This window comes from Nannobrachium achirus (genome assembly GCF_963921795.1).
Source record: "Nannobrachium achirus genome assembly, chromosome: 2".
Taxonomy (NCBI): domain Eukaryota; kingdom Metazoa; phylum Chordata; class Actinopteri; order Myctophiformes; family Myctophidae; genus Nannobrachium; species Nannobrachium achirus.
Window position 1 is genome coordinate 2,485,786 of NC_137811.1, and position 25,712 is coordinate 2,511,497.

General features: G+C 44.3%; 1 protein-coding gene across 3 annotated transcripts; it reads right to left on the reverse strand.

Moving 5' to 3' along the window:
* Positions 1 to 3,568: 3,568 nt before the first annotated feature.
* On the reverse strand, positions 3,569 to 14,277 carry LOC308301429 (lactadherin-like). 3 transcript variants are annotated; one of them, XM_080745419.1, is made up of 5 exons: positions 14,118 to 14,277; positions 13,380 to 13,486; positions 10,759 to 10,835; positions 5,022 to 5,177; positions 3,569 to 3,919 (listed from the first exon to the last, which is right to left on the reverse strand). In XM_080745419.1, exons 1-5 carry the CDS (start codon positions 14,150 to 14,152, stop codon positions 3,767 to 3,769), a joined length of 528 nt encoding a protein of 175 aa, XP_080601545.1. In that variant the 5' UTR covers positions 14,153 to 14,277; the 3' UTR covers positions 3,569 to 3,766. The 3 variants fall into 3 exon arrangements, with proteins under 3 accessions (XP_080601545.1, XP_080601543.1, XP_080601544.1); XM_080745417.1 differs by lacking the exons at positions 13,380 to 13,486; positions 14,118 to 14,277 and adding an exon at positions 7,112 to 7,287 and having other exon boundaries at positions 10,759 to 10,830; XM_080745418.1 differs by lacking the exons at positions 10,759 to 10,835; positions 13,380 to 13,486; positions 14,118 to 14,277 and adding an exon at positions 7,112 to 8,776.
* Between the last annotated feature and the right edge of the window lie 11,435 nt (positions 14,278 to 25,712).

Genomic DNA, 25,712 nt, shown 5'->3' on the forward strand with positions numbered 1-25,712 from the left:
CAGGTGACTGCAGCCTCCATTGTTGGTCTGACACGGGAGGCTGGACACTGTAGGGTGGAGAAAACATGCACAAATGGAACTAATATGAACACACACCTATATGTTAGACTAAAGCAATAAGCCACACCAGGCTCAATGTGGTTCAATGTGAGTGTAGAGCGGCTAGTAGATGTTGTTAGGAATGATGCAACCCTCTAACTGTTGTCACAATTATGACATTTTACATAACGATTAATTGTCACTCAAATAATTGCGACTAACGATTCGATTGGGTTTTTGTCGTTGACAATTACATTTATTTTTTGGCTTGTAGGCTTTGAAGTTGCACATGGGAGATGACAAATGACATAAACCTAAAAATACAAAGAGAACATTGATACTGTAAGCTCACAACGCAAGCTCACAACACATCGGAATGCAATGAGTTGTGAGCTTGTAGATTGGCTACTTCCACTATTTTTGAAAATGTTTTTTCAACATGTAAACAATTATGACAAAGTAATTGCGATTATATGAAATAATTGTGATTAGACAATTGTGTAATAATTGTGACAGGCCTACCTACAATCATTGTAAACCACAAGCTAACATGGACAATTGCTTTCATAAAACACCAAATATGGAAACCTGAAATCCATAGATATTAAATGAAATAAATATGTGGTAAGATAAATAAAGATATAAAATCTCTCAAATGAAAAAATGTCGACCCCCACACACTACCGCTTTGTTTCATAAACAACGAGAAAGAGGTCCATCTTGATGACATGACTAGAGATAATGTGTGCCAATCCGTCTTCTGGTGGCGCTATAACAGACCCATGTGAAAACATTGGGGGCAGAGGTTCTGCTCTGGCACCCAGGGAGAGGGCGTGAACAATTCCACTGCCATCGTGCCAACAGTGCCGGAGATTAGCTGTCCACAGACGGAAGGACACGCAGGCACGCGGAAGGACACACGGACGGACGGATGGACAGGGGCGAAATCATAGTCTCAGCCATGCCTTTCGGCCTGGCAAAGACAATAATAAAATAACACACAATAAATGAAAGTCGTAATACAGCATGAGGAGAGTGTTGCATACAGTGGGTGGTACAGACGCTCAGGTTGGCCATAGGGGTGGTACATGTGGATGTCATACGGTCCACCCAGGTTGCTGATTGAGCCTGGTCTTGTTGGTTCCCTGAGTCTGGTTGGCTCTGTAGATGGAGCTGGTCTTGCTGTCTATCCAGTAGATGTGATCCTCAAAGAGAGTGATAGCAGTGATGTAGTGGATGTCCTGACTCACAACTACAGGCACATGAAACCAACAGTCACAACATTATGTCATTCATGAACAATGTAGGATATAAAGAATATCGTAACGAGAGTTAAAATGCATCACTTAAGTTTACAGAGGTAAACATTTGCTTTCCATTTTTTTGCTTACACTACTTGTGTAATAAATAATATAATGCACTCTTGTTGAGGGATCAAACTAAATTATAATGATATATGTTATTTTTATTTTAAGAGACAACTTAATGTTAAATGGTGATTGTTTTGTTTATTAATGCTATATGATTTGAATTTATATACTGATTGATTGAACACTGCTGTGAATGGGTGTGTATTATTTAGATTTATTGCGTTAAATAAAGAGCCTCACTGCTGTGCAGTATTCATTTTGTCGACTAATATCGATGAAAGATGTTCGTCGACTACCTTTTTCACTGACGAAAACAAAATAAAACGTAAGCTACAGTATGATGACTAAAACTACGACTAAATACATTGGCAATCTCCAGGCCAGACATATACATAATTATATTCTAAGATTTGCATACATTTTCACAACTTTTCAAAAATAGCAGATCTACAAGCTTGCAACACGGCACTCAGTGCCGCGCTGTGAGCTTGTATAGCAGCTATTTTTCAATAGCTAAAGTATAAAATAATTCACCCTTTGTCAAGTCCCGCCCATTGTCCTGCCCCTCTCCACACCCATTGGTTGCTGTGTCTTGGTGGGACATTCAGTGGGACATTCCATCCACTGCCATGTTAATTCAGTTGCTTCATATTGTTATTCTGTGAGCTCAAAACCTTTGTTTCAGTCAATTGGAGCTGCTCAGTGGCAGCATAGTGAATCAGCATGTTTTTAAATGTTTTTATTTCTCCAAAAATTATGTTTTAGCTAATTCAACATAAAAAAGGCGGAACCCGGGCGGGACAAGGCAGATAGAGCCTGCTGGTTGGTCAGTCAGGGACCAACCAGGAGGCTAACAAAGGGTGAATTAAGGCCCCTCCACCTTGGGCCCTAGTACCTCGGCTCCACTTTCCCCCCCTTGTGACGCCCCTGGTCTCAGTGGCACGGGGGCTGCCTCGGCCTCAACAGCAGCATCAACGAAGCCACCATTCCAGGCAGCGGACTCAGGGAGTAAGAGCAGTGGCAGTGGGAGGTGGACTCAGGAGAACAGCAGCAGCTGTAGCGATGGCAGTTTGGGATAGTGGTTCCAGGCGACTCCAGATGACAGCTAAGGGAGCAACATCTCTCTCTACGTCGTCCTCACCCATAGGGGCGTGGCAAATCCTTGTTTTAGGTGCTTTGATGGCTGTGTTTATGTACACTAAATGTCTGAAGCTTTGTATACGCATGACATGTATTGATCACAGTAGAGACAGTAATAATTTCTCAAAGGTCTCGACCACAAACAAGTGAATTAGGTCTGAACTAAACCACATTCAAAAATATTAAATACAAAAATAAATGAAGTAGATTTAATTAATATTACAGATTGTTTTTTTTTTTTTTTTTTTTTTTTTTTTTTTGTCAAATCCAGACAAGTTAATCATTGTCCACAGAGCTCACAGACATAACATGAAGTAAACTCTGCAGTTTCACTTCTGGACCTGTGTTGACCTGAGTGTTCTGCCTGGTGAGGGTTGATCACTCATATAACAGCAAACAGCAAATTTGGGTCCAGCACAAACAAGAACAAGTTCCTCATATCGTCAGTGTCGGGTAATTAATCGTTGCATGCAAAAAAAGTGTTTATTGTCATGATTCCTCACCAGCCGGGGTGGCTTTGTCAGAGGCTTAAAATATGTTTAAATAAATACTTTATGAAATGTCTATGGATGAAATGCATGGTGGAAAATGCTTCCGACACCGGAGTGAGGGCGGGCGGGGCTTAGACTGCGGTACTCTATTGTGGGGAAGGCTTTGCAGAAAATAGCCAATCGACAAGCTTGTTGTTGTTGAGTTATTTTCCGAACAGCCTTCCCCACAATTACAGAAAACAAAATTATAGAGCCCCGAGGGATTCCGTTCGACTATATGGGTTAACCAAAGGAGTAGTTCACCCCATCCGGAATCATTGGGGTGAATTTACTATGATCACATTTCTGTCTTAGGAATGTGACACTAAACAAAAGAATATTACTGAACTCAAGTCTCCATGGCGTGAGAAATCAATAGTATTTACTGCAAAAAAGAATGTCCTGCAACTGCATCTTTTCCATTGGTTTCTTTCCCTGTCTTGAGCGTATTTTTGTAGAAACTCGCTAATGACAAGAAACCAATCCATATTCATTAAAAAGCAGAATCCACCTTTATAGATATAAATTTATATTTGCCTAGACATTATTCCAAATAGGAATACCAGATTGAAAGCGATTAATAAAAGTATGGTTGCAGAACATAGATGGATGGGCATGGATTGGGATGCATTGAGAGTTGGCAGAAATATGCATAAAAAGAACTGAATTGGAGCTTAAATGGAAACACTAAGGGGTAGCCTCACAGCCCAGCAGCTCTATTCTCATGGTGATATGTCTCTCCCACGTCCATGGCAGCACACGCACATAGCGGCTGGTGATGGGCGGCTCAAACATGTTCTTCTTGTGTTCTTCTTGTTCTTCACCGTTACCAGGGAAGATCTGGACAAGGGGCAGAGAATGGCAGACAATCAGAATGCAGCAAGGCAAGTTACAGCCATCACAATAGATGTAGAGAACCTGGTGGTGCCAACTAGAGCATATGAGCTTAGTTATATATAGAGAGCATATATAGCTTAGTTTTCCCGATTGCTAATCGCTTATGGCCCTCTGGTAAGGCCTGAAGACCCTCGTTTCGGTGACTGCTCTCCATTCCGACATGTCTCCACTCTGACAGGTTAGTGTCGGAATGCAGACATGTCGGAAAGGAGACATGTTGGAATGGAGACATGTAACCCCTAGTTTCCAGTGTGCTCTTTTCGGGAGCATCTAAAATGGCTAAAATGGTATATCAATTCAATACAAAGGAGCTTTGTTGGCATGAGAAAACATACGTTTACATTGTGTCATACATTACAAGTATCAAAATGTAATACAAAAGTGTTGAAAATGGGGAATACAGTTGGAGGGGGTAACAGAGCTATGTCACATTGTGCATTTTATACTTTTTTTTTGCTTCTTGTCTTGACACTGATGTATAACATGGGGTGGGAGTCTGGAAGGTAAGTGTGGGTTATTCCCCTGAGTATAATTACAATGTTCTGATCTGATGAAATGAATGCCAAATGCCAGGTTGCCAACCCCTGCCAGTAGGCTATGGCTTAACAAACTAAATTGACATGACTACAAAACATCTCACAGTAAAAATGGTGTCTGTGAGGTCAGCCAGTGGCAGTGCTTTGACAAGCTGAGTCAGCCGACACAATGCTCGCTCCGACACCGCTGTGATTTAAAACTAGCTCCACGCTTAAAAACCATGCGGCTCCACTCACATGCTCTGGTCCCAACTGTAGTACCTTCAAAACCGCCCTGAAAACCCATCTGTTTAGAATAGCCTTTCCGAGTTGACTTTGATTTCAACTATTCTTACTCTATTATTATTAACATTGGGCAAACTCAAGTGTTGCTCATTGCAGACACTTGAGGGGCTCCATAGAGCAGACAGGCAGGCAGTGCAGTGCAGTGCAGTGCAGAGAAGAGCAGAGCAGAGCAGCAAATCACAAGAAGAATACATCAGCAACGACAAATAGACTCCAGCTCTGACCTTATGTGATCCGTCAGCATCTTTGATGACAGTCCCTGGCCCTCCGTCATCACTGTAGGACACTTTGAAGGACGTGACATATGATGTACCGCTAACAGCATGTCCTCCTCCCTGGGTGATGATGCCTGAGATAGTCTTATTGCACCCCAGATCCACCTGCATACCATATTGAAAAAGTATTTATTTTATCTCTTCACTCAAGAACACAAATGTCTGTCACCGTTACACTACGCTAGACCCCTTGGTATTTAGTAATTGAGTAAACTAACTGTATCTTGATAACCTACTTTATACACTAGTAAGTCGCCCCGAGGGCGAGAAGCGACCTCGAGGTCGCGATCTCCATATATGGGGATACAATCTCCATATATGGGCATAAAGGGGACACGGAAGGAATTAGTTTGCTCGTGTGACTCGCGGTGCGGCAACCACACTGGTTATCATGAGACTGACACAATTTATCCATATATGGGCATTCCCATGTATGGGCTTAATATTGATGACATCAGGGATCTCCATACATGGGCATAAAAGGGCCAAGGACAGTATTAATTTGCAAGTGTTGTTGCCGTGACGCAAGTCAGAGTCCTGCAACGGGCAGGGTACCCGGCCTATACTCTGACTGGCCGGAAACGACGGGTGAAAACGGGCAGAATATATACTATTATAAATTTGCAGGGACGGGGATGGGCGGTGCGGGACTAAACATGGCGGGCGCACACAGTGAGCAGCAGGACACAACCACGGCATGCATACAGCACTGTTTCTGCCTAAACAACGTCACGCCACAGGAGCGCACATGCTCCACACAGTGAGCAGCAGGACACACACAACACCCAGACACAACCACAGCACGCACTAGCACGTTAGCCCATGTTCTCATCTTAGAAAGGGTGGTTTAAAAGGCTATCTAAAAGAATTGTGTTGAGATGTCAACTACGCCTTGACTAATCAGAAATATGGACGCTAATGGTGTGGCAGTCGACATGGCATTTATTGCGACTATCACGCTCTGACATCACTGTGATGTCAGGGGAACCACACTAACAGAATCCCTTATATAGAGATCCCTGATGTCATCAATATTAAGCCCATATCTGGGAATGCCCATGTACAGTATGGAGGCCACATACCACACTAACAGAATCCATATGTGGCCAAGACAGATGGCCAAGACAGCCCATATCTGTGTGGCTGGTTCTACAGACAGGGATCTCCATAATTATATGGGCATGAAAGGGATTGTATGTATGATGTCAGATGTCACAGACGTAGTAGTACTTTGACACAACAAATAACTGAGTAAGCATGTTTGGTGTCTCACAGCATATCTCCATATACAGTACATGGATCTCAGTATGGGTATCAGGGGTCTCCATATATAGGTAACTGGTCCGATATACATCACTGGTCAGATGGCCAAGACATCACCCCTAGGCATCCTACTGGTGTGGATACTGTATAACACTAAGGACAGTGTGCAGGAATGATCGAGTGCGATGCCATTTGGAAGCACGCACATGACTGTAGGCAATTTACTTTACTGCATGTAATTGCGGATAGACGGTTGGGCAACGGTTCCGTTTTTTTGACGGGCGAGGCGGGTCCGGTTTACACTTTTGTATAATAGCGGGTCGGTCCGTGGATCTGATTAATGATGGGCGGGGAAGGCACGGGTTGTCAAAATCGGACCTGTGCAGAACTCGCGCTTATAAATGAATTCTGTCTTGCCCTGAATTTTGAATTTTCCCCATTCAAGTCAATGGGGAAAATGTATTCACTAATAAATTAATGGCCATATATGGAGTGTGACATGAGGCGTGACTGACTCACTCACTGACATGAGGCCAAGGTTTTAATACTAACTGCTCCATACGGTTGCAATGATAAATTATTATGACTGTTATTAGTTTACAAACAACAATCATTAGTTGTTATAATGTGCACTGAAAATACCAGAGTCCATTATCACTATACAGTACTTTTTATTTTATTTTCTTCATTTAATTTGCCCCCGAAAGCATTTTCACCAACCACTTCTCCATGTGCTCCATACTGCCCTAGCTGTAACCACTGAGACCTATCATTACTTGTAACCACTGAAGCTGATTATTGGTTCCAGCCCGCCAGGCATTTCTTAAGCCAGTTTCGTCCAGGCGGCCAAAGTAGGGGTGCCACTTAGTGCCGAATGACCGATACACACTGGAGGATGTCATCTGGTCGTCTAGGACCAGGTCATCCTTTATACCGAGGGGCATGGAACAAACTGTCATGTTCAGACAGACAACAGAGAGGAGACAGAGAGACACCAACATTAGAATGGAGAGAGCACATGATAACCAGAGGACAGGTCATATTAGATGTGAACGGTAATGTGATGAAATGGAAGACTGAGGTGTGAGCTAAGGTGTGTGATACACGTTCGTTCGTTCGTTCATTCATTCATTCATTCATTCATTCATTCATTCATATCACAAAACAACATAAAGGGGTGTGACATAAAATAGCTGATCTACAAGCATATCTACAAGCGATCTAAACAATCTACCAATCTATCTAGCTTGTGAGCTTGTAGATCGGCTATTTTTGGCTAAAGTTCTCTGAATATATTATGGACGCTAGGGTTCAAGTGGTTGATATAAAAAGGAGAAAAAAGTTTCTTTCACACAAAGATTTGGAGGACCCCTTGTAGTAACTCTGAGGACCCCCTAGGTGTCCCAGACCCCCTTTTGAAGACCCCTGCTGTACAGCTCCACTGAGCACTGTTTGTTTAGTTCCTTAGCCAGTGTGTTTGACCTCGGATGACATGGTGGACAGTCACATGAAAAAAGCAAACAACTAAAGGAAAAACAAAAAAAAAACAAGGCTAAGGGTTCAAAGTCTTGCTCAGGGACACACATCAGTATTGCTGGTCTGGAATGGTACCTGGGACAACCAGGGGCTCTGGATCCCCAGGAGGGCTCACTAACCACTCAGCTGTGGCCACCCCATGTCCAGACCTACAGTACATGTCTGGACCGTGTATGAGTAATGTGTATAACTGAGGGTAATCTGTGACAAACTGACAGTCAGTTAAAGCTGGATATGAAATGTTCGTCATAGTTGTCCCAGTAATACATGTTGTTACAGTGTGCTAAAGTGCACATGGCACTGAGATTATTATTATTATTTCTAATATTATTACTGTCAATTCAATTCAAAGGAGCTTTATTGGCATGAGAAACCATACGTTTACATTGCCAAAGCAAGTTTCAAAACATAATAAAAACAGTTGAAAATGGGGAACATACTGTATACAGTTGGAGGGGGTACAGCATTGTGTTAACAGAGCTATATCACATGTTGTTATCACAGCCCGTCATTGCGACCGAAGGTCGCATTTACCCTGAAAAACCTTGTCGCTTGAGTGACCTTCCTTCTGTACAGGAAGTGATGTCAGTGTGATGTCAGCGAGTTGTGACATCACTTCCTGTACCGGGCGGCTACACAAGACTAAGAAAGACAAAAAAAGAGAAGGATACACAAGACTAAGAAAGACAAAAAAAAGAGAAGAATAAAAAAGAAAAAAAAGGAGGAGGAGGATAAAGATACCAAAAGGAGAGAGAAGAAAGGGTGGATGAGGTACAATGTGTGGTATCCTCCTCCGATCTGATACGGGGAGGCTGGACTTAGATCCCAGTCCATCATGTCATATGGGACTACCGTCATAGACAGTAGCCATTGTTAGGCCGGAGTCAATGGCTGTCTGTCTGTCTGTCTGTCTGTCTGTCTGACTGTCTGTCTGTACATGAAGTGATGTCACATGACATACTTTTTATGCCCATATATGAGTCATTCTGTACCACATCTCCATGTTTAGGCAAACTCCACACAGAAAGGCCCTATCGCCAACCCCACCTAGGGTGTGGGCGATAGGGCCTTTCTGTGTGGAGTTTGCACGTTCTCCTTGTGTCTCCTAGGGTTGATACCCTCACAAAAACATGAACACACTCCCCCCAGAATGACAACTAGAATCGTCAGAGCCAGATGGTCAAGAATTGGCGCGACCTCAGCCTTTAGGGCGAAGTCGCATGTCACCCTGAGGTCGCATGTCACCCTCAGGTGTCTTACTAGTTATGTACAGTACAGGGTATGAAGCTTTTTTTGGAACAAATATCAGCATTTATTTTTTGTCAATAGCATACAAATAAAGGAAAATAAAAAAGCCTCAAATTTAAAACGTATTCAAAGGTTAATGTCACTATCTGTATCTTTGTATTTGTATTTCCCTGTGCAGTGTGCACAGTTGCTGCGAACGAGAGGAGTCCGGATCATTGGCAATGAAATGATGATTTGTACAAGGATTCACTGGATTATTTTGTGCTTTCACTATTGAAAAATAGCAGATATACAAGCTTGTGCCAGCTTGTAGATCTGCTATTTTTGAAAAATATTGAAAATTTGTCCAAGTCTTTGAATATTTCAAATCCTCCTGTCAGTGGTTCTCAAACCGTTTCATGTGAAGGACCCCCAAAATTATATGTATTTGGCCACAGACTCCCATCTTAAAATATTTAGTTCCAGGGACCACCCAGAAGCAACATTTGAGTTACAAATATTCGCTTAAAAAATATATTCAAAGATTTGCAAACATGTTCACGACTTTTAAAAAATAGCAGATCTACAAGAGCTTGTAGATCTGCTATTTTTGAATAGCTAAAGTATAACATAATCAAGGCCCCTCCACCTTGGGCCCTAGTAACTCAGTCCCCCCCCTTGTGACGCCCCTGGCCGCTACTACTCACTACGCTATAAAAGCCACTCAAGAACTGACAGCCGACGGAGCAGCACTACACAGCCTCCGTTCCGTGGTTGACTCCCCCGTTGACCCATTAGCTTATTATTTTCCTTCCCCTTCGGAAAGGGACGGTTTGGTTGAGTTAGCGTTTACCCTTCTGTGTTGCTTTAATAGTCTCATTTTTCGTTAGATGCTTTTGTTACCTCTGAGCCAGAGAGTATTATAAAACACTCCAAGAAGATAACGTCATGTAAATACTTATCACTACTATTTTTGCCACTATTTGTAAATAAATTATATATTTCTTGCAATATTGGTGTCACGATTCCCTTTCCCCTGGCCTAGACAGTGGGGTTGTATTCGTAACACCTTCATTTAAGATTGGGTTGGAAAAAGATGTGCCAGTTTGTGAGATTAGACCAAAAAGACATTTGAAATTCCTGATCACAAACTATGCTGACCTGCACAGTAACTGACACACCGCTACAGACAGTCAGTCAGTCAGTCAGTCAGTCAGTCAGTCAGTCAGTCAGTCAATCAACTTGCCTGTCTGTCTGTCTGTCTGTCTGTCTGTCTGTCTGTCTGTCAAATACATGCTGTGTCTGTACCATTAGGCATGCCCAAGCCTGCCTAGTGGGAATGACATGCACGAGCATAAGAGCGCGCCGCTGGGGTCTACGCAATAGGGTTCAATGGACGTCGAGTGACGTTCATGACGTAATTAAGGCTCGGCGTAACACATTTTGGCACATAATGATGTGCCAATTTCCCCCACAATGCACCTGGATTAGTTACTTCTGCATGCTTCAAAACGCCACTGAGCAACTTCATTGAAATTAATAGCTGGGGGCGGGGCTGTCCGCTCTCTATTTATATATAAATATGGGCAGACCCCACTGGTCCATCTGAAAATAGATGACAGATGAACAGAATGTAAAGAGTGAACACCTAAGATCTTACCTTCACAGACTGGGAGAAATCCATCCCATCCACTGGCCGTGCAGCGCCGTCTATTGATCCTGCTGACCATCTGGTAGCTGGAATGAATGCCACAAACAAACAAAAAGATCATCAGGGACAACTTATCATATTTTCATAATAGCCCTAAAAGAAAACTCTTAAGTTTACCCCTTTTCTCCCCAATTTAGTCGTTATGGCAATTGAAACTACACACACACATTTCTGCAGTAGAAGCGAGATCATTTAGCGACCTACAACCGGGTCGCGACGTGGTCGGTAGTTTTCAGCAACCGGGTCGCTAAATCGAGCGACCGGGTCGCTAAATCGAGCGACCGGGTCGCTAAATCACCGACCGCGCCGCTAAATCGACCGACCCGGTCGCTAAATCTACCGACCTGCCTGCAGTTTTAGGTCGGTAGATTTAGCGACCCGGTTGGTACATCTAGTGACCCGGTCGGAAGATTTTGCGCCCCAGTCGGTCGATTTAGCGACCCGGTCGCTCGCTTTAGCGGCGCGGTCGGTGATTTAGCGATGCGGTCGGTGATTTAGCGACCCGGTCGGGAGGTTGCGTGGCAGGTTAGCCTAACTGAGGTAAGGTTACTGAGGTTAGGTTTAGGGTTAGGGTTAGGGTTAGGGTTAGGGTTAGTAGCCCGGTGGTCGGTGGAAGCGACCACCGGTCGGTGGATTTACCTACCCGGTCGCTGGATTAGCGTCCCGGTCGGTGGAATTAGCGTCCCGGTCGGTGGAATTAGCAACCCGGTCGGTGGTTTTAGCGTCCCGGTCGGTGGTTTTAGCGTCCCGGTCGGTCGATTTAGCGACCCGGTCGGTGGTTTTAGCGTCCCGGTCGGTGGTTCTAGCGTCCCGGTCGGTGGTTTTAGCGTCCTAGTCGGTCGATTTAGCGACCCGGTCGCTGAAAACTACCGACCACGTCGCGACCCGGTTGTAGGTCGCTAAATGATCTCGCCCTCTCTCCATTTCTGTGTTGTCACTGCTGTTGTATCCTACTGACTGCCCTACCAGTGCTCACTCCTCACAGACTTTCCTCCCACTCCACCTGCCCAACGCCAGGGACGTGCAGAGAATGTTAGAGAGGCAGCGGCTGAAATTTCTAAAAGGGCCTTTTGGTGAAAATATTGAAAATATTTCCGTCGCTTGATACCACTGAACTAAGCATAATCAAGTCAATACTGGAGATTTGGTGCGGCCTGGTTAATAAACCAGACCGCACAACACCACCCCGTGGTGTAGTGTGGTCTGGAGCCTCACAATTGAGAATCCATTTCCACCAGCCACCAGAAATGGGTTAGCCAATCAGGGCTGTAGGCTGTGTGGACACAAAAACATTCTCCCCTCCCCCTCCCCTCTATGACAGGCATCAAAGAGGTAGTTGTCTTTGATGTTTCATTGATTAGAGAGAACACTAACGAGCTATTGACACTTGTATGGCTCAATCAATTCCTGCGGTTTACAACCCCTTTGAAGTTCAAGGGGAGCAATTAAGAGCAAGTCACCTTGAATGTTTTTTTTTAAACCTAACATTAGGTCAACAGGCTTTAGCCTGCCCCCCCCCAGAAAAATAATCTCTCCCCGAAATTCCAGACTCTCTACCCAAAAGTGTGATAGAGTCTGGTTTATTAACACAATAACTGCTGCTTACTATGAAGGGTTAACTTTTCTTTGACGCCACGCAGATCCTCCCGTTGGCACACGCTGTTATTGTGAAAGGCCTGGCTGGAATGTGTGTACACACACGGAATGGTGAATGACATCAACGATTACGTCATCTAGTCACATGACATGTGTCATGTGACAGTGTGTCATGGCGGCCACCAGCCGAGCCTTGTTAGTGCTGTTTAGGGATGTGCTTTGGGATTAAAAGTCTTTTTTGGAGTAAATGAAGTCTCTTTATGGGCCTGGCCTCTCCATTGACTTAACATGGAGGAGCTTCACTTCGCGTGCACGCCCAACGTGCATTTTAAACAAATCGCGGACATTACCGATGCGGCCGCGACCGGAGCTACATACTGTAAGTATTAATACATTTACTGTAAATACAGTAAGATTGATGGTGAGCGCTGTCAATGGCATCATGTAGTCACCGATTTGAATGACGGTGAGGACTGTCAAGGGCAGCAGAACAGTTAACCAGGCAAGTGGCGCAACGGATTTCTACACAGAGAGAGTTATTTCAACATAAGATGCTGCATTCAAGTTCAGGAGAGTTTGGACAAGGCAATGCTCTTGAATGCTGCCTTCAAGTCTGGCAAGGAAAGAGGGCATTTGCATTTCTTTCACCATAGTACATGTTGCATTCATGGTCTGAAGAGGGTACTTTTTACAGTCGAGGCAATGCCGGGCATGGCAGTCCCTCAGGTCGTCGGTGACGCACACACCAAGTTTGAAGTCGGTCGGATGGACGGTTCTCGAGAGACACGAAAACTACAGATAGACACGCAAACAGAGTTTTTTTGCGCGTTTATTGAGGGATGTGTTGCTCTGCCTTTAATCTAAACAAGACACATTAGAGCAACAATACTCAGTGTTGAGCATCATGCTGTTTGATGCAGTGGACAAAATACAAGATAAATATATGGATCAACAGAGAAAATGTGTCATCATACCCTGTTTGGCATGTGTACTCGACCTCTGACCCAAAGACGTAATCCTCTCCCTCCACAAGCTGGAACTCTGCATACTCTGCATCACCAGGGTGACCGCATGACAATAGCTGCAAACAAAACACATCTTTTTAGTGATAGAGGCACGTAAGCTACAGATCAATTCCATTATTACGTTATTATCTGTTGTTGAATTTTGATTTTCAAAAAGGTAATCAAAACATTTAAGAAAGGATTTTATATATATGGAAACATGCAAAATGGGACAATAAAAACATAAAAGAGAGAATCATGTGTGTACAAATTGGATTACACGTTTGTTTTAAAAAATAAACAAATTGCCACTGCCGGGCAGAAAAGTTTTATCTCCATAATCATTGTTTGTTGGTTCGTGTCCCCCCCCCCCCCCCCCCCCTTTCTTAAATGATTGCCCTATACTTCACCACAAGACAATGTCACATAAAAGAAGTGCAAGTAGCCGATCATGTAGATCACCTATTTATGACATCTTAAACATGTTCTCCTACATGCCCAACAAGTGTTAAAGTGTGTCATTGTGTATTGGCATATATTTTATACATATTGAACCAATGAAAAGGTTTGTGAATGAATAACAACTACTTTGGATCCATTGGAACTCATGTAACTTGGTTATCCTTATTTAGTCAAACAGGTTTCCACCCGACAGCGACGACATTTCACAAACAGACAAGTAATATAAAGTTTACAGAATGGTCCTACCTTGTGCTCTCACTAAGTTCCCAGTTTGCATCCATATAAGTATGAAAAGCAGGCCGCTGTACGCTTTCATGTTTTCTGAATTTAAGACCAATGAAAATGAGTGTTCAGTGACAGTGAGTGACAGCAGTGTGTTGCCTCCAGCAGTGAATATATGGAACACATATCCCCTCATATGACACACTGATCATTGGGAAACATCATGAGTCCGCACTTTGGACTGCGTATCAAAACAGCAACCCGGTATCGCCAGTGGAAGCTTGTGATTGGCTGAACCGGAGGTAGGGAGCGCTCCATTGTGTTCGCCTGGACCGCGCGGAGGTGACAAAATTCGGGGGGCTGAAGATTTACCATTCTGTCCATAACGGCACATAATCGGTAACGGCACTGAGTCGGCTCATGCGACCGTCGCAGACTCGCAGCGCTCGACTAAGCGATGTTTCATAACATATACTTTATAATTAAACATTCTATATTTATACGGTCAAGTATTATACTTAATAATTGGGACTAATTAAGAACCATTATCATAGTTATAATAGGCCTACATTTACAGTAGTTTAGGCATTTTGGTTTGATAAGGTTGTGGGCAGAACAATTTGTCCTTGTTTGTTATTTGACTATTTTTACTTTAATTATAACTAAAGACACGTCATAGTGAATTAGTGATTATAATAAATAGCCTATGTCATGATTGCTAGATCAGATTGTGTTTATAATATAACGCTGGCGTGCCTCCGTCATCTCCCCCTTTGTTCCATTGTCGAAACCGGGGTGCTGTTTTGATTCACACCTTTGGACTGGCTAAGACAAGGATTCTCAGTACTTGCCAGTACTGCAGGTGGTTCACAAAAGTGTGAAAGTATTTTATATTTTACAAAAAATGTGGTTGTAATGTAGGCCTGGGGCGGTATGGACATTTTGTTACCGCGATTACCGTCTTCCCATTTACCGCCGGTACTGCGGTAATTACCGCACCCCCGTATCTATTAATTAAGGTTCGGCGATAAGCCAAAATATTGCAATCATCTTCCCAAAAGTCGCCTCTCCACAGTGGAGAGGCGACACAGCCTGACTGCCCGAGTTATACTTCTCCGTACAGCACAGCGGGTCTGGCTTTCAAAGGAGCAGATCTACAAGCTCACAACACATCGCATCCGCGATGCGTTCTGAGCTTTTAGATCTGCACTGTCGGGTTACCATAGTAACGTAGGCTAGCTACTTGGGCTTTTCAGACACAAACAGCTATGTGAACAAACCAGAAGAGGAAGGGTAGTCAGATCGTGTACAGTGATTCTGTAAACTCACGTCACGTCTCAACTCTCAAATCGCAGTGATTGAGTGCTGCTATATACAGGTTTTAGTTACAAGACTTGACAGAAAAGGTTATAAAATCGCCGACGCGCCGCTGGACGGAGCACAACGTGCGACGCGGTGGAGAAAGTAAAATAGTTTCATTTTCGTTTTAGTCCACGCGGCCCGCGCTCCGCCAGTAATCCGTATGAATAAAAAAAGATATGCCACAACACAAGGTATGTATTAACATCCTTGTGTCGAGTGGATTACAGAAAAAGTTTATGCTGCATTGCTGCTCCGTCAGAGTTGTGCTCCAGTCCGTACTCTACTGCCCTGCATGCACTGTGTGCACTGTGCAGTTCTGTGTGTGAGTGACGTATGTGGGCGGCTTCCAACGTGTGGTACACGGCCCAGAGCAGAGCGGCATGGAGCGCATGCGGTCCTCGCTTCTCCCCCGTTTTAAAACTCGCTCGTTCTCAATAAAAATAGCCTATTTTTTGTCTTTTTTGACCGCGGTAAGGACCCTGACACCGCGGTAGGCCGCGGTATACCGCGATACGGCGGTACGGCGGTTACCGAACCCAGCCCTATTGTAATGACTTATATATAGTTGAAATAACCGTGTGAGACAGAGTCTAAAGTGAGAGCGAAAGTTATGAAGTGTTTGCTACATGCAACATGTTTGCCTACCTTTTTTTGATTGACTTCTTTATTGGCATATTAGCATATGAAAACGTATGCATACAGTAACCAAAAGGATGACCACAAGAAAGCTTGCAGGCTTATTTCCATTGTGGTCTTTTCAAAGATGGTTGAACAGTAATAAATAAAAGTGATATATCTCGATATTACAAATAGTTATGAAAAGGTCATGTTTTCATTTCATACCTTTTATATGTTAACTTTAATTTACATAATTTAATGGTAATTTGTCTTTGGCACACAGGCAGTCAGTCAGTATACAACAATAAAACATACATAGGATACACAATGCAATTAAAACTATATCAAATGCATCCCATGACAGCAACAGTGCAACAGTGATCAAGGGCTGTGGGGGTTGGAACTATTCAAACATTTTCTTATTTAAAATCTCCACTGCAGTTGACACAAATTATGTCTTGTAACCGTTCTTCTTTGCTAGAGGTACTCTAAGCCTCCTGCCCGATGGTAACAGCTCAAATGAGGGGCCAAGAGGGTGTGTAGGGGCATTATAAATCTGAATTGCCTTTTTGGTTATGGTGTGGTTACATATCCTGAAGTTGCAATTGTTTGGAGAGACAGCCGCTGATACGAACGACCTACGGCCTGGTCGCGACCTAGGCCACGACCTGGAGGTCGTAGGTCCCGGTTCTGGAGGTCGTAGTTCGCGGTACATACTTGTTAGGTCGCGGCCGGTCTAGTTTCGCGACCCCCGGCCGTGGTTGCGCCACCTCGGTCGTCCCCGGGCCGTTGTTGCGCGATCGGGCCGTTGTTCAGCGACCTGGGAAGTCCGCGGTCGTATTTAAAAGGTCTTTTTGCAGAATATTCTAGAGCAGCAGCGCTATTCAACCTTTTGAAGCTTGTGATTGGCTGAACCGGAGGTAGGAAGCGCTCCATTGTAGTCACTTGGACCGCGCGAGGTGCACCAAAACCTATCCTTAACCCTAACCCCAACTCTAACTCTAACCCTAACCTTAACCCTAACCCCAACTCTAACCCTAACCCTAACCCTAACCCTAACCCTAACCCTAACCTGCCGACACTGAGTAGCTAACCTGCCGACGCTGTTGAAAACGAGCGCTCCTTCCCTTAGCAAGCGTAGAGTTTCTAAACTCGCGTCCCTTCCCTTAGCAAGCGTAGAGTTTCGATCGCGGCGCTCCTTCCCTTAGCAAGCGTAGAGTTTCTAAACTCGCGTCCCTTCCCTTAGCAAGCGTAGAGTTTCGATCGCGGACTTCCCAGGTCGCTGAATTACGACCGAGATCGCGCAAAACCTCCAGAACCGGGACCTACGACCTCCAAGTCGTGGCCTAAGTCGCGACCAGGCCGTAGGTCGTTTGTATCAGCGGCTCTTGCTGATTGTTTGTTTCCAATGATCTTACTTGATTGATTAACTACATGGGTGAGCTTGTTCCTGTCTCTAAGAGGTTCCCATACCAGGAGACCATGTTAAAAGTGAAAACGCTCTCAGTAAGTGACCTGTAGACCATGGTGAGGGTGTGTTTGCTAGCATTCAGGTAGAAGAATAAAAGTCTGCACACCGATTTATGCTCCCAATGATAAAGTTTTACTTGTGGTAACGTTTCGAGCCTAACGGCTCTTCATCAGACCTTCATAATAGCAGTGTAGACATGCATTTATCTAGTCAGTGTGTCATCCCACACCTGTGGGCCATAGACCAATCAGTCCCCAATCAGTGTCACATGTTCAATGTCACCAATACATATTACATGTCAGTATTTGTACCTCATACATAGTATACATTATATACATATATAACCAATTCTGTTCCCAAGAATTACACACATACAAATACAACAGGACTCAGGCCCATAGGCCATCATAATGCTACCTGAAAGAGGCGCCTCTTGTCTATTGTAGAGATAGTAAACATGGGACAAAAACACCGTAATATATCAAAAATATACACAGGAGAGACTATTTATTATAGGAGAGAAACAACCAGGGCAGTACCTCAATTGAATGGGAAACACCACATGTATCTAAACATCTGGTATAGGCAACATACACACAACCATTGTGTCTATCAGTACCCAGACCCATATACTGTAGGCAGCAGAGATCAGTTGTAGACACCCTATAGGAAGGGTCTAATATCATAGTCCTCATTTAGGCCCTTAGGAGCTAGAGTCTGCAATGTGTGTATCCAAAACAGTTCCCGTTTTAAAAGCATAGTATTAATGTTTCCCTAAGCATTTCCCTAAGTGTATCTAAGCATAGAGACACTGTGTCCTGCTTGAGAGAAATGTACAGCCACAGGGCTAGTGATAACATTGTTTCTAATTGTACTACGATGTTCTGCAATGCAGGTTTTCAATGGTCGTAAGGTTTTCCCAATATACGCCAGCCCACATGGACACTTCAGCATATATATCACATTGGCTGTGGAGCATGTTCTTTAACAGCTTGACAATATGTGCCATCTGTTTGCTGTTTAGCTGTTGGATATCATGGGCGAGCTTCCTCATCGCTGAAGGTTCCATGCTGGAGGACTAGGTAGAGAGGTAGGGAGTGTCAGGATGTAAACAACTAGAATTTCGGGCCCCCTTCGGGGGCCCTCAAATCTAGAGCTCGGGCCCCCTCCGGGGGCCCTCACGGTATACCAGCAATCAAATGGATTTGTAATGGGTTTTTGAGAAAAAAAAATTTTTTTTTTCAAAAAACTTTTTTTTTGAAAAAAAAGTTTTTTGAAAAAAAATTTTTTTTGAAAAAAAAAAAGTTTTGGCCTAATTGTGTTATTATTATTACTATAATAGGCCTGCCAATGTTTTATTTTCATTATTTCAATGTTTTCATTTTAGCAACACACACACACACACACCCCTACACACACACACACACACACACACACACACACACACACACACACACACACACACACACACACACACACACACACACACACACACACAGACAGACAGTATGTTGCTGTACTGCCGCACGTCTCTCTCTCTCTCTCTCTCTCTCTCTCTCTCTCTCTCTCTCTCTCTCTCTCTCTCTCTCTCTCTCTCTCACACCATGGCGACGGGGGGCCAATCAGCGGACGGCTGTGCCGTGCATTCTACCGACATCGGAGCTAGCTATGAGTTGAAGTCGAGGTAAAGGGGGCGTGTATGGCGTTCTACCGACATCGGAGCTAGCTATGAGTTGAAGTCAATGTAAAGGGGCGGGTATGGCTTTGGAAGTGGGATGCGGCTCTAAGAAAAATGTAATAGTAGATAGGATTATCCCATTGTGTCAGAGCCATTTTGGTATGTGCCATTTTGGTTTGTCAGAAATGCCACTTGAACACAGCTCACTCCGGCTCCAGAAGGTCCAGCTGCTCCAGATCCAGTTGCTCCAGAAGGTCCAGCCTGGGGGGTCGGGGGGGATAGCAGAAGGTCCATGTGCATCAGAAGAAGCACATTATATAATAATTTCATGAATGATTATGGTAGTTATTTGATGGGGATGCTTAAAAGGATGTGGTAGTTGGTAGCTGATGGGTAGTTGGGGGGGGGGGGGGGGGGTAGGTAGTTAGAACCTGACTAACCCGTTCCTCAGTGGCCTTGCGGGGTCTTTCCATTGAATTTTTCTCCCCCTCCTCAATCGCCAGTTGTCGGGCCTTTACTAGGAGGCTTGCGATCTCCTCCTCTGTGGCCTCTGGCTGTGGTCCTTCCAGGGAGCGGTTTATCAGGGCCCTGATGTCAGCCGTCTCTTAGGGTGTAGGGTTCAGCGCGTAAAAGCACGTACAAAACACACAATATGGAAAAATCTAATTTGTTCACAGATATTCAATATATTCAACAAATAAATAGGTTATGTAATGTTTATCTAATGTTATGTAATTATATCCAGGTTGTATGCAATGCTGCCTACATAATATGAGATGGCAGTCCGGATCATCAGAAACCAGGGGCTCCCTGGAAGGCCACAGCCAGTCCACTCCCTCCGGAAATGGGAAAGGAGTGTATTGCACACTCCTTGGCCCACAGTGAAGAAGAAATGTTTGCTCTTCTTCCCCGCACAGTTCTCCTTGAGACAAGGACATTTGTTTTCATTAATTGATGCGTTAGACAAATTGGAACAAACAATAAAGTATATAGTACTAAAGTATATAGAGTCTGTACTGATTAACCTACTGACAGTTGATGTTATATATGTGTGTTTGGTTTGTGTTCGTGTATGCTTGTGTGTAAATGTATAGAAAAGTGAACCACCTAATGGCAGCCCTGAGAAAACATAACTAACCTTGATTCTGAGAAAGTCCTCCACCCAATTGAATTCCTCCTCTGTTAAATGTACGCATGCTTCTGCATACATGTTAGCCGTCTTGTGCTCCTTCACCTATCAAAGCATAGAAAGAAAGATTTACACATGAAGGAAAAGAGGGTCCACCAGCCCACCTTATGGGCTGGGGGATGTTAGAAGCTGAAAAAGTATGAAAAAATGTGAAGTAATACATGAGAAAGTGTGGAAAAGTGTGATGCAATACATGAGAAAGCGTGAAAAAGTGTGATGTAATACATGAGAAAGTGTGGTAAAAGTGTGATGTAACTTGAGATCCCATGTCTTTCCTATGCAAGACATGCATAGGAGAGACCGGCAGATTGTTTGATACACGTACCATCAAAGAAAATATAAAAATATCAACCTGTACCTCAATACACCATTACAGGAGCAATACAGGAGAACATAGAAGAAAACCAACTGGTGGACTGGGAGGGCTTAGATAGTTCATAGGGATTCCAACAGGTGGATAATAGAAGCAGTATAAACCAGAAACAAACCCAAAAAACTTTGGACCGGGTGAAGGAGCCCATTAACTATAGGCTATCCCATACCTGGGGGACAGTCCTGCGGAAGCGCCCCATGCCGCATGGCAGACCGCCAGACAGAAGAGGGGCCTGCTGATATGAAGGTAAGTTACAGTTAAACCTGGACTCAGCTGAAATGAAGAGGTGAGTTACAGTTCAATCTGGCCTCAGCTGAAATGGAGAGGTAAGTTAGTGAACAAATCTAAACATTCACTCACCAGTATCAGGAAGTCTATCGGGTCTTTAGACTTCTCCATGGTCCTTTCCCTGGTCGTCCTGGCTAGCCTGACTTCCTCGTCCATCATATTATTTAGGACACAGGGCCTGTGTCCATAAAGGATGGACCAGTACCCTGACATGAGGCCGTAGAACAGTTGACGTAGCCTGTTGTTGCTGGGTTTCTTCTTGAGTTCCTCTGGGTAAAGAGGGCCGGGGGAGACAGAAGTTTGAACAATAAGTATTGTTTGTTTTTTTGTGTCTAAAAACCCTTGAGGTGAATAGCTCTGGGTATGTGTGTCTGATGAGATGAGAGGTTAAACATACCCAGGACTTGAGGAATATTATTCCTTGCATGGGACTGGAATTCAAGCAGTTGCTGTTTGTCCCCTTAACAAGGATACCGAAGGTGGAATCAATGTCATACCGATCTGCCTTTGCAAGCTTACATCCTCGGACTTGGCTTGCTTTTGCGTGTACGAGGAACTGCTTGATGGCCTGTATAAATGCGAGCACTGACGGTGGCTTCTTCGTTTCCTTCAGGCTCTTGTAAAATCTGCAAAATGTTGGAGATAAATGTTGTGATATACATGAACTGATAACACAAAACATCGCAATAGCCAACATCACAATAGCAGCCAGCAGGTAGGCTGGCGGACTAACAGGCTAGCAAACTGAGAAGAATGGCTTGTTGGTGGACTGACAGACTGGCCCTGAACTCAGCCAACACTCAGCTAAAAAGGGCCAGACCAGTCATGATCTATGTTGCTTTCTGAAATGAGTCACCCCAAACGTATCAATGTAGTAGCATTAATTTTCCCATTTACAGCTCTGGGAAGGAGATATCCATATTTTTATATTATGTTTAAACCGAAAGGCAAGATTAGACTGTTCGAACTGAGGACCCAGCAAAAATATATTGTAATTTTTTTAGGCAAATCCAAGGTAAATTACAGTTAACCTGGACTCAGCTGAAATGAAGAGGTGAGTTACAGTTAAACCGTGTGTGTGTGTGTGTGTGTGTGTGTGTGTGTGTGTGTGTGTGTGTGTGTGTGTGTGTGTGTGTGTGTGTGTGTGTGTGTGTGTGTGTGTGTGTGTGCGTGCGCGTGTGCACGCGTGTGCGTGGAGAGGTAAGTTACAGTTAAACCTGGACTCAGCTGAAATGAAGAGGTAAGTTACAGTTGAACCTGGGCTCAGCTGATATGGAGAAAGGTGTGTGTGTGTGTGTGTGTGTGTGTGTGTGTGTGTGTGTGTGTGTGTGTGTAAAATAAGATCGGGTTGTCCCAGGGGTGAAGTGGCCCTTTAAGTAAATGTACTTAGTTACTTTACACCACTGATATTGTACATACGTTGTCCCAGTTGGTGGTTAAGGGGACCGCAGGGTTGGTGGCCCTGAGCTCCTCCATACGGCGAGATGTTTCTTGGCACCTGACAATGTCCATCAGGACGCACATTTGTTCACTGGTCAGGTCCTTGTGGACTCGCAGGTGTCGTTCCAGGAATTTGCCCTTATCCCCACAGCCTGGGACAGGACACTCACAATTTCGCACATTGGTGTGTTTGTTACAAACATGTAATAGCAGCTTGCGATCCTCAATATTGTGGACACCATGAAGTTTTGTCAGGTGGCCCGACAGGGACTTCACTGTGTATTCTTGGAAACAAACACAGCAGACAGGCATTCTAAATATGTGTGTCTGATGAGATGAGAGGTTAAACATACCCAGGACTTGAGGAATATTCTTCCTTGCATGGGACTGGAATTCAAGCAGTTGCTGTTTGGTGGGGAGATTCTCATGTTTGGCTCTTTTCGTCTCCTGCTGGTGCCTCACGACATCCCTAGGATCCCCTTAACAAGGATACCGAAGGTGGAATCAATGTCATACCAATCTGCCTTTGCAAGCTTACATCCTCGGACTTGGCTTGCTTTTGCGTGTACGAGGAAATGCTTGATGGCCTGTATAAATGCGAGCACTGACGGTGGCTTCTTCGTTTCCTTCAGGCTCTTGTAAAATCTGCAAAATGTTGGAGATAAATGTTGTGATATACATGAACTGATAACACAAAACATCGCAATAGCCAACATCACAATAGCAGCCAGCAGGTAGGCTGGCGGACTAACAGGCTAGCAAACTGAGAAGAATGGCTTGTTGGTGGACTGACTGACTGGCCCTGAACTCAGCCAACACCCAGCTAACTAGACCAGGTCACCTGGTTGTGCCAGACCCGCAATGAAAACTAGTATGGCACTGAACTAACACATGAACACACAGGATTTTATAGTCTCAGCAACAAAGCGTAGTGAGCTTGTAGATCGGCTGTTTTCACTAGTATGGCACTGAACTAACACATGAACACACAGGATTTTATAGTCTCAGCAACAAAGCGTAGTGAGCTTGTAGATCGGCTGTTTTGACTAGTATGGCACTGAACTAACACATGAACACACAGGATTTTATAGGCTGAGCAGCTGGAAATGTTTGTGAGCTTGTAGATGGGCTGTTTTCACTAGTATGGCTGTGGGGCAAATGTTTTGCAGCACTGAACTAACACATGAACACACAGGAATTTATAGTCTCAGCAGCTCGTCAGCCAACTCAACTCAGCTGGTCCCGTACAGGTGACGGCACTCAAGGCAATCAGCCGAGCAAGGGAAGGGAGGGGCAGATGAGCAGTCAGAGGCAAACACAGGCACACTGAGGAAAAGAGGGACACTGAGGAAAAGAGAGACCGACCGACCGACAGACCGACAAAGCCTTATGTAGGCCGACCCCCTGGGTCTGGCAAAAAGGGCCAGACCAGTCATGATCTATGTTGCTTTCTGAAATGAGTCACCCCAAAAGTATCTTCCCATTTACAGCTCTGGGAAGGAGATATCCATATTTTTATATTATGTTTAAACCGAAAGGCAAGATTAGACTGTTCGAACTGAGGACCCAGCAAAAATATATTGTAATTTTTTTAGGCAAATCCAACACTGGACGGTTACCGTACAAATACATCTTCATCACAGATTGGCCACAAGTCTCTCCACCAAAACTCACCTTTTAATTCTCGGTATGTTGTGCAGGAACTTCCAGTCCCCCATCTTGGCCACGCCGTGGGCCATGTACGTGACGAATGCCTTTATTCTGCTGACCTTTGATCCTGCGTTATACCTCGCGGTTGCGTTGGGATCCGCACCCTCACGGGCTTCTTTGTAGGATTCAATGATCTGTTCTGTAATGACACATGTGACACACATTGTTGAATACAACCTTTTTGGGCCTCGATAGTTCATATAGTGGTGTACTGTGTGGCATCTGAATGGCCCTGCATCTGTCTGTCTGTCGAGAGGTAGGTTACAGTTAACCTGGACTCAGCTGAAATGAAGAGGTGAGTTACAGTTAAACCGTGTGTGTGTGTGTGTGTGTGTGTGTGTGTGTGTGTGTGTGTGTGTGTGTGTGTGTGCGCGTGCGCGCGCGTGTGTGCGCGTGTGCGTGGAGAGGTAAGTTACAGTTAAACCTGGACTCAGCTGAAATGAAGTGGTGAGTTACAGTTGAACCTGGGCTCAGCTGAAATGGAGAAAGGTAGGTGTGTGTGTGTGTGTGTGTGTGTGTGTGTGTGTGTGTGTGTGTGTGTGTGTGTGTAAACTCACCAAAGGCCATGGGCAGCTGAAAGGCTCTCATTTTGTTTCCCCGTCTATTGCCGTCTGCCCATGGTTTCACCGTCGGTGACTCCTCTACTTCAAACGCCATTTGGGACCCTTCTGCCACCTAGATGTAAGACAAAACACCAGCCGACACCAGCCCACATCAACTATTACATCATAGACAAACTGACAGAATGAGATTAAATGACATCTCTACATAATGTGTGGGAAAGTGAATTGAAATAGATAATACCTTTACAGGGGTCTCTGCGTTTTGCGGGGTGGGGGCATCACCTTGGCCTTGGTCCTCCTGCTCCTGACGAATGTCCTCCTGGTCAGGTTCGTAGTTTGGACTCTGATATAGAGAGGTAACTTACAGTTAAACACCCTAGACTGGGAAAATATAGCTGGGAAATATAGTCGCCACAGATGTGTACACTAATAGGAGTTGCGACTGTACATGCTGTATAGCAACTGTGAGAAGTGAATTGTGCCAAGTTCACGGCATTAGTTTCTACACGGTTTTCTTCTATTGAGCACTGCCTGCCATGTAAATGTTGTAATTGATTGGTGATTTATACAAAGCAACTGACTACATAAATGTAGTAACCCTCGTATTCAGGAAGAGGGTTAATTGTATACAACACAATTTGACAGAAATGACTGACTACATGAATGTCTCACTTCTAGCGCCACTGGTTGGGACCTAATACAGTATCTGGCCTATACTCCTGTTCGCAATTTGGTGTGAGGGGAGTTTCTCACCTGAACTGAGTCAGTGGGTCCCTAGACATGAAAAATCACGGAGGTGCTCGTCCACCATAGTGCCACGAATAGCGCAATGGCCAAATCAAATATGGCCGCCATCGGCTATAATGAAAATCCAACTTTTGTGTATATGCACATGCAATACCTCCATTCTGACTAATTTGGGTGCAG

What these genes read in the sequence shown, in the direction of transcription:
- LOC308301429 (XM_080745417.1), bottom strand. Translation starts at nt 10,828, where the DNA reads ATGGTCAGCAGGATCAATAGACGGCGCTGCACGGCCAGTGGATGGGAT. An exon ending in ATCAGCTTCAGTGGTTACAA is followed by an intron (nt 5,178 to 7,111) that starts GTAATGATAGGT and finishes TATGGTATGCAG; the next exon opens with GTGGATCTGGGGTGCAATAA. An exon ending in ATGCTGACGGATCACATAAG is followed by an intron (nt 3,920 to 5,021) that starts GTCAGAGCTGGA and finishes CCCCTTGTCCAG; the next exon opens with ATCTTCCCTGGTAACGGTGA.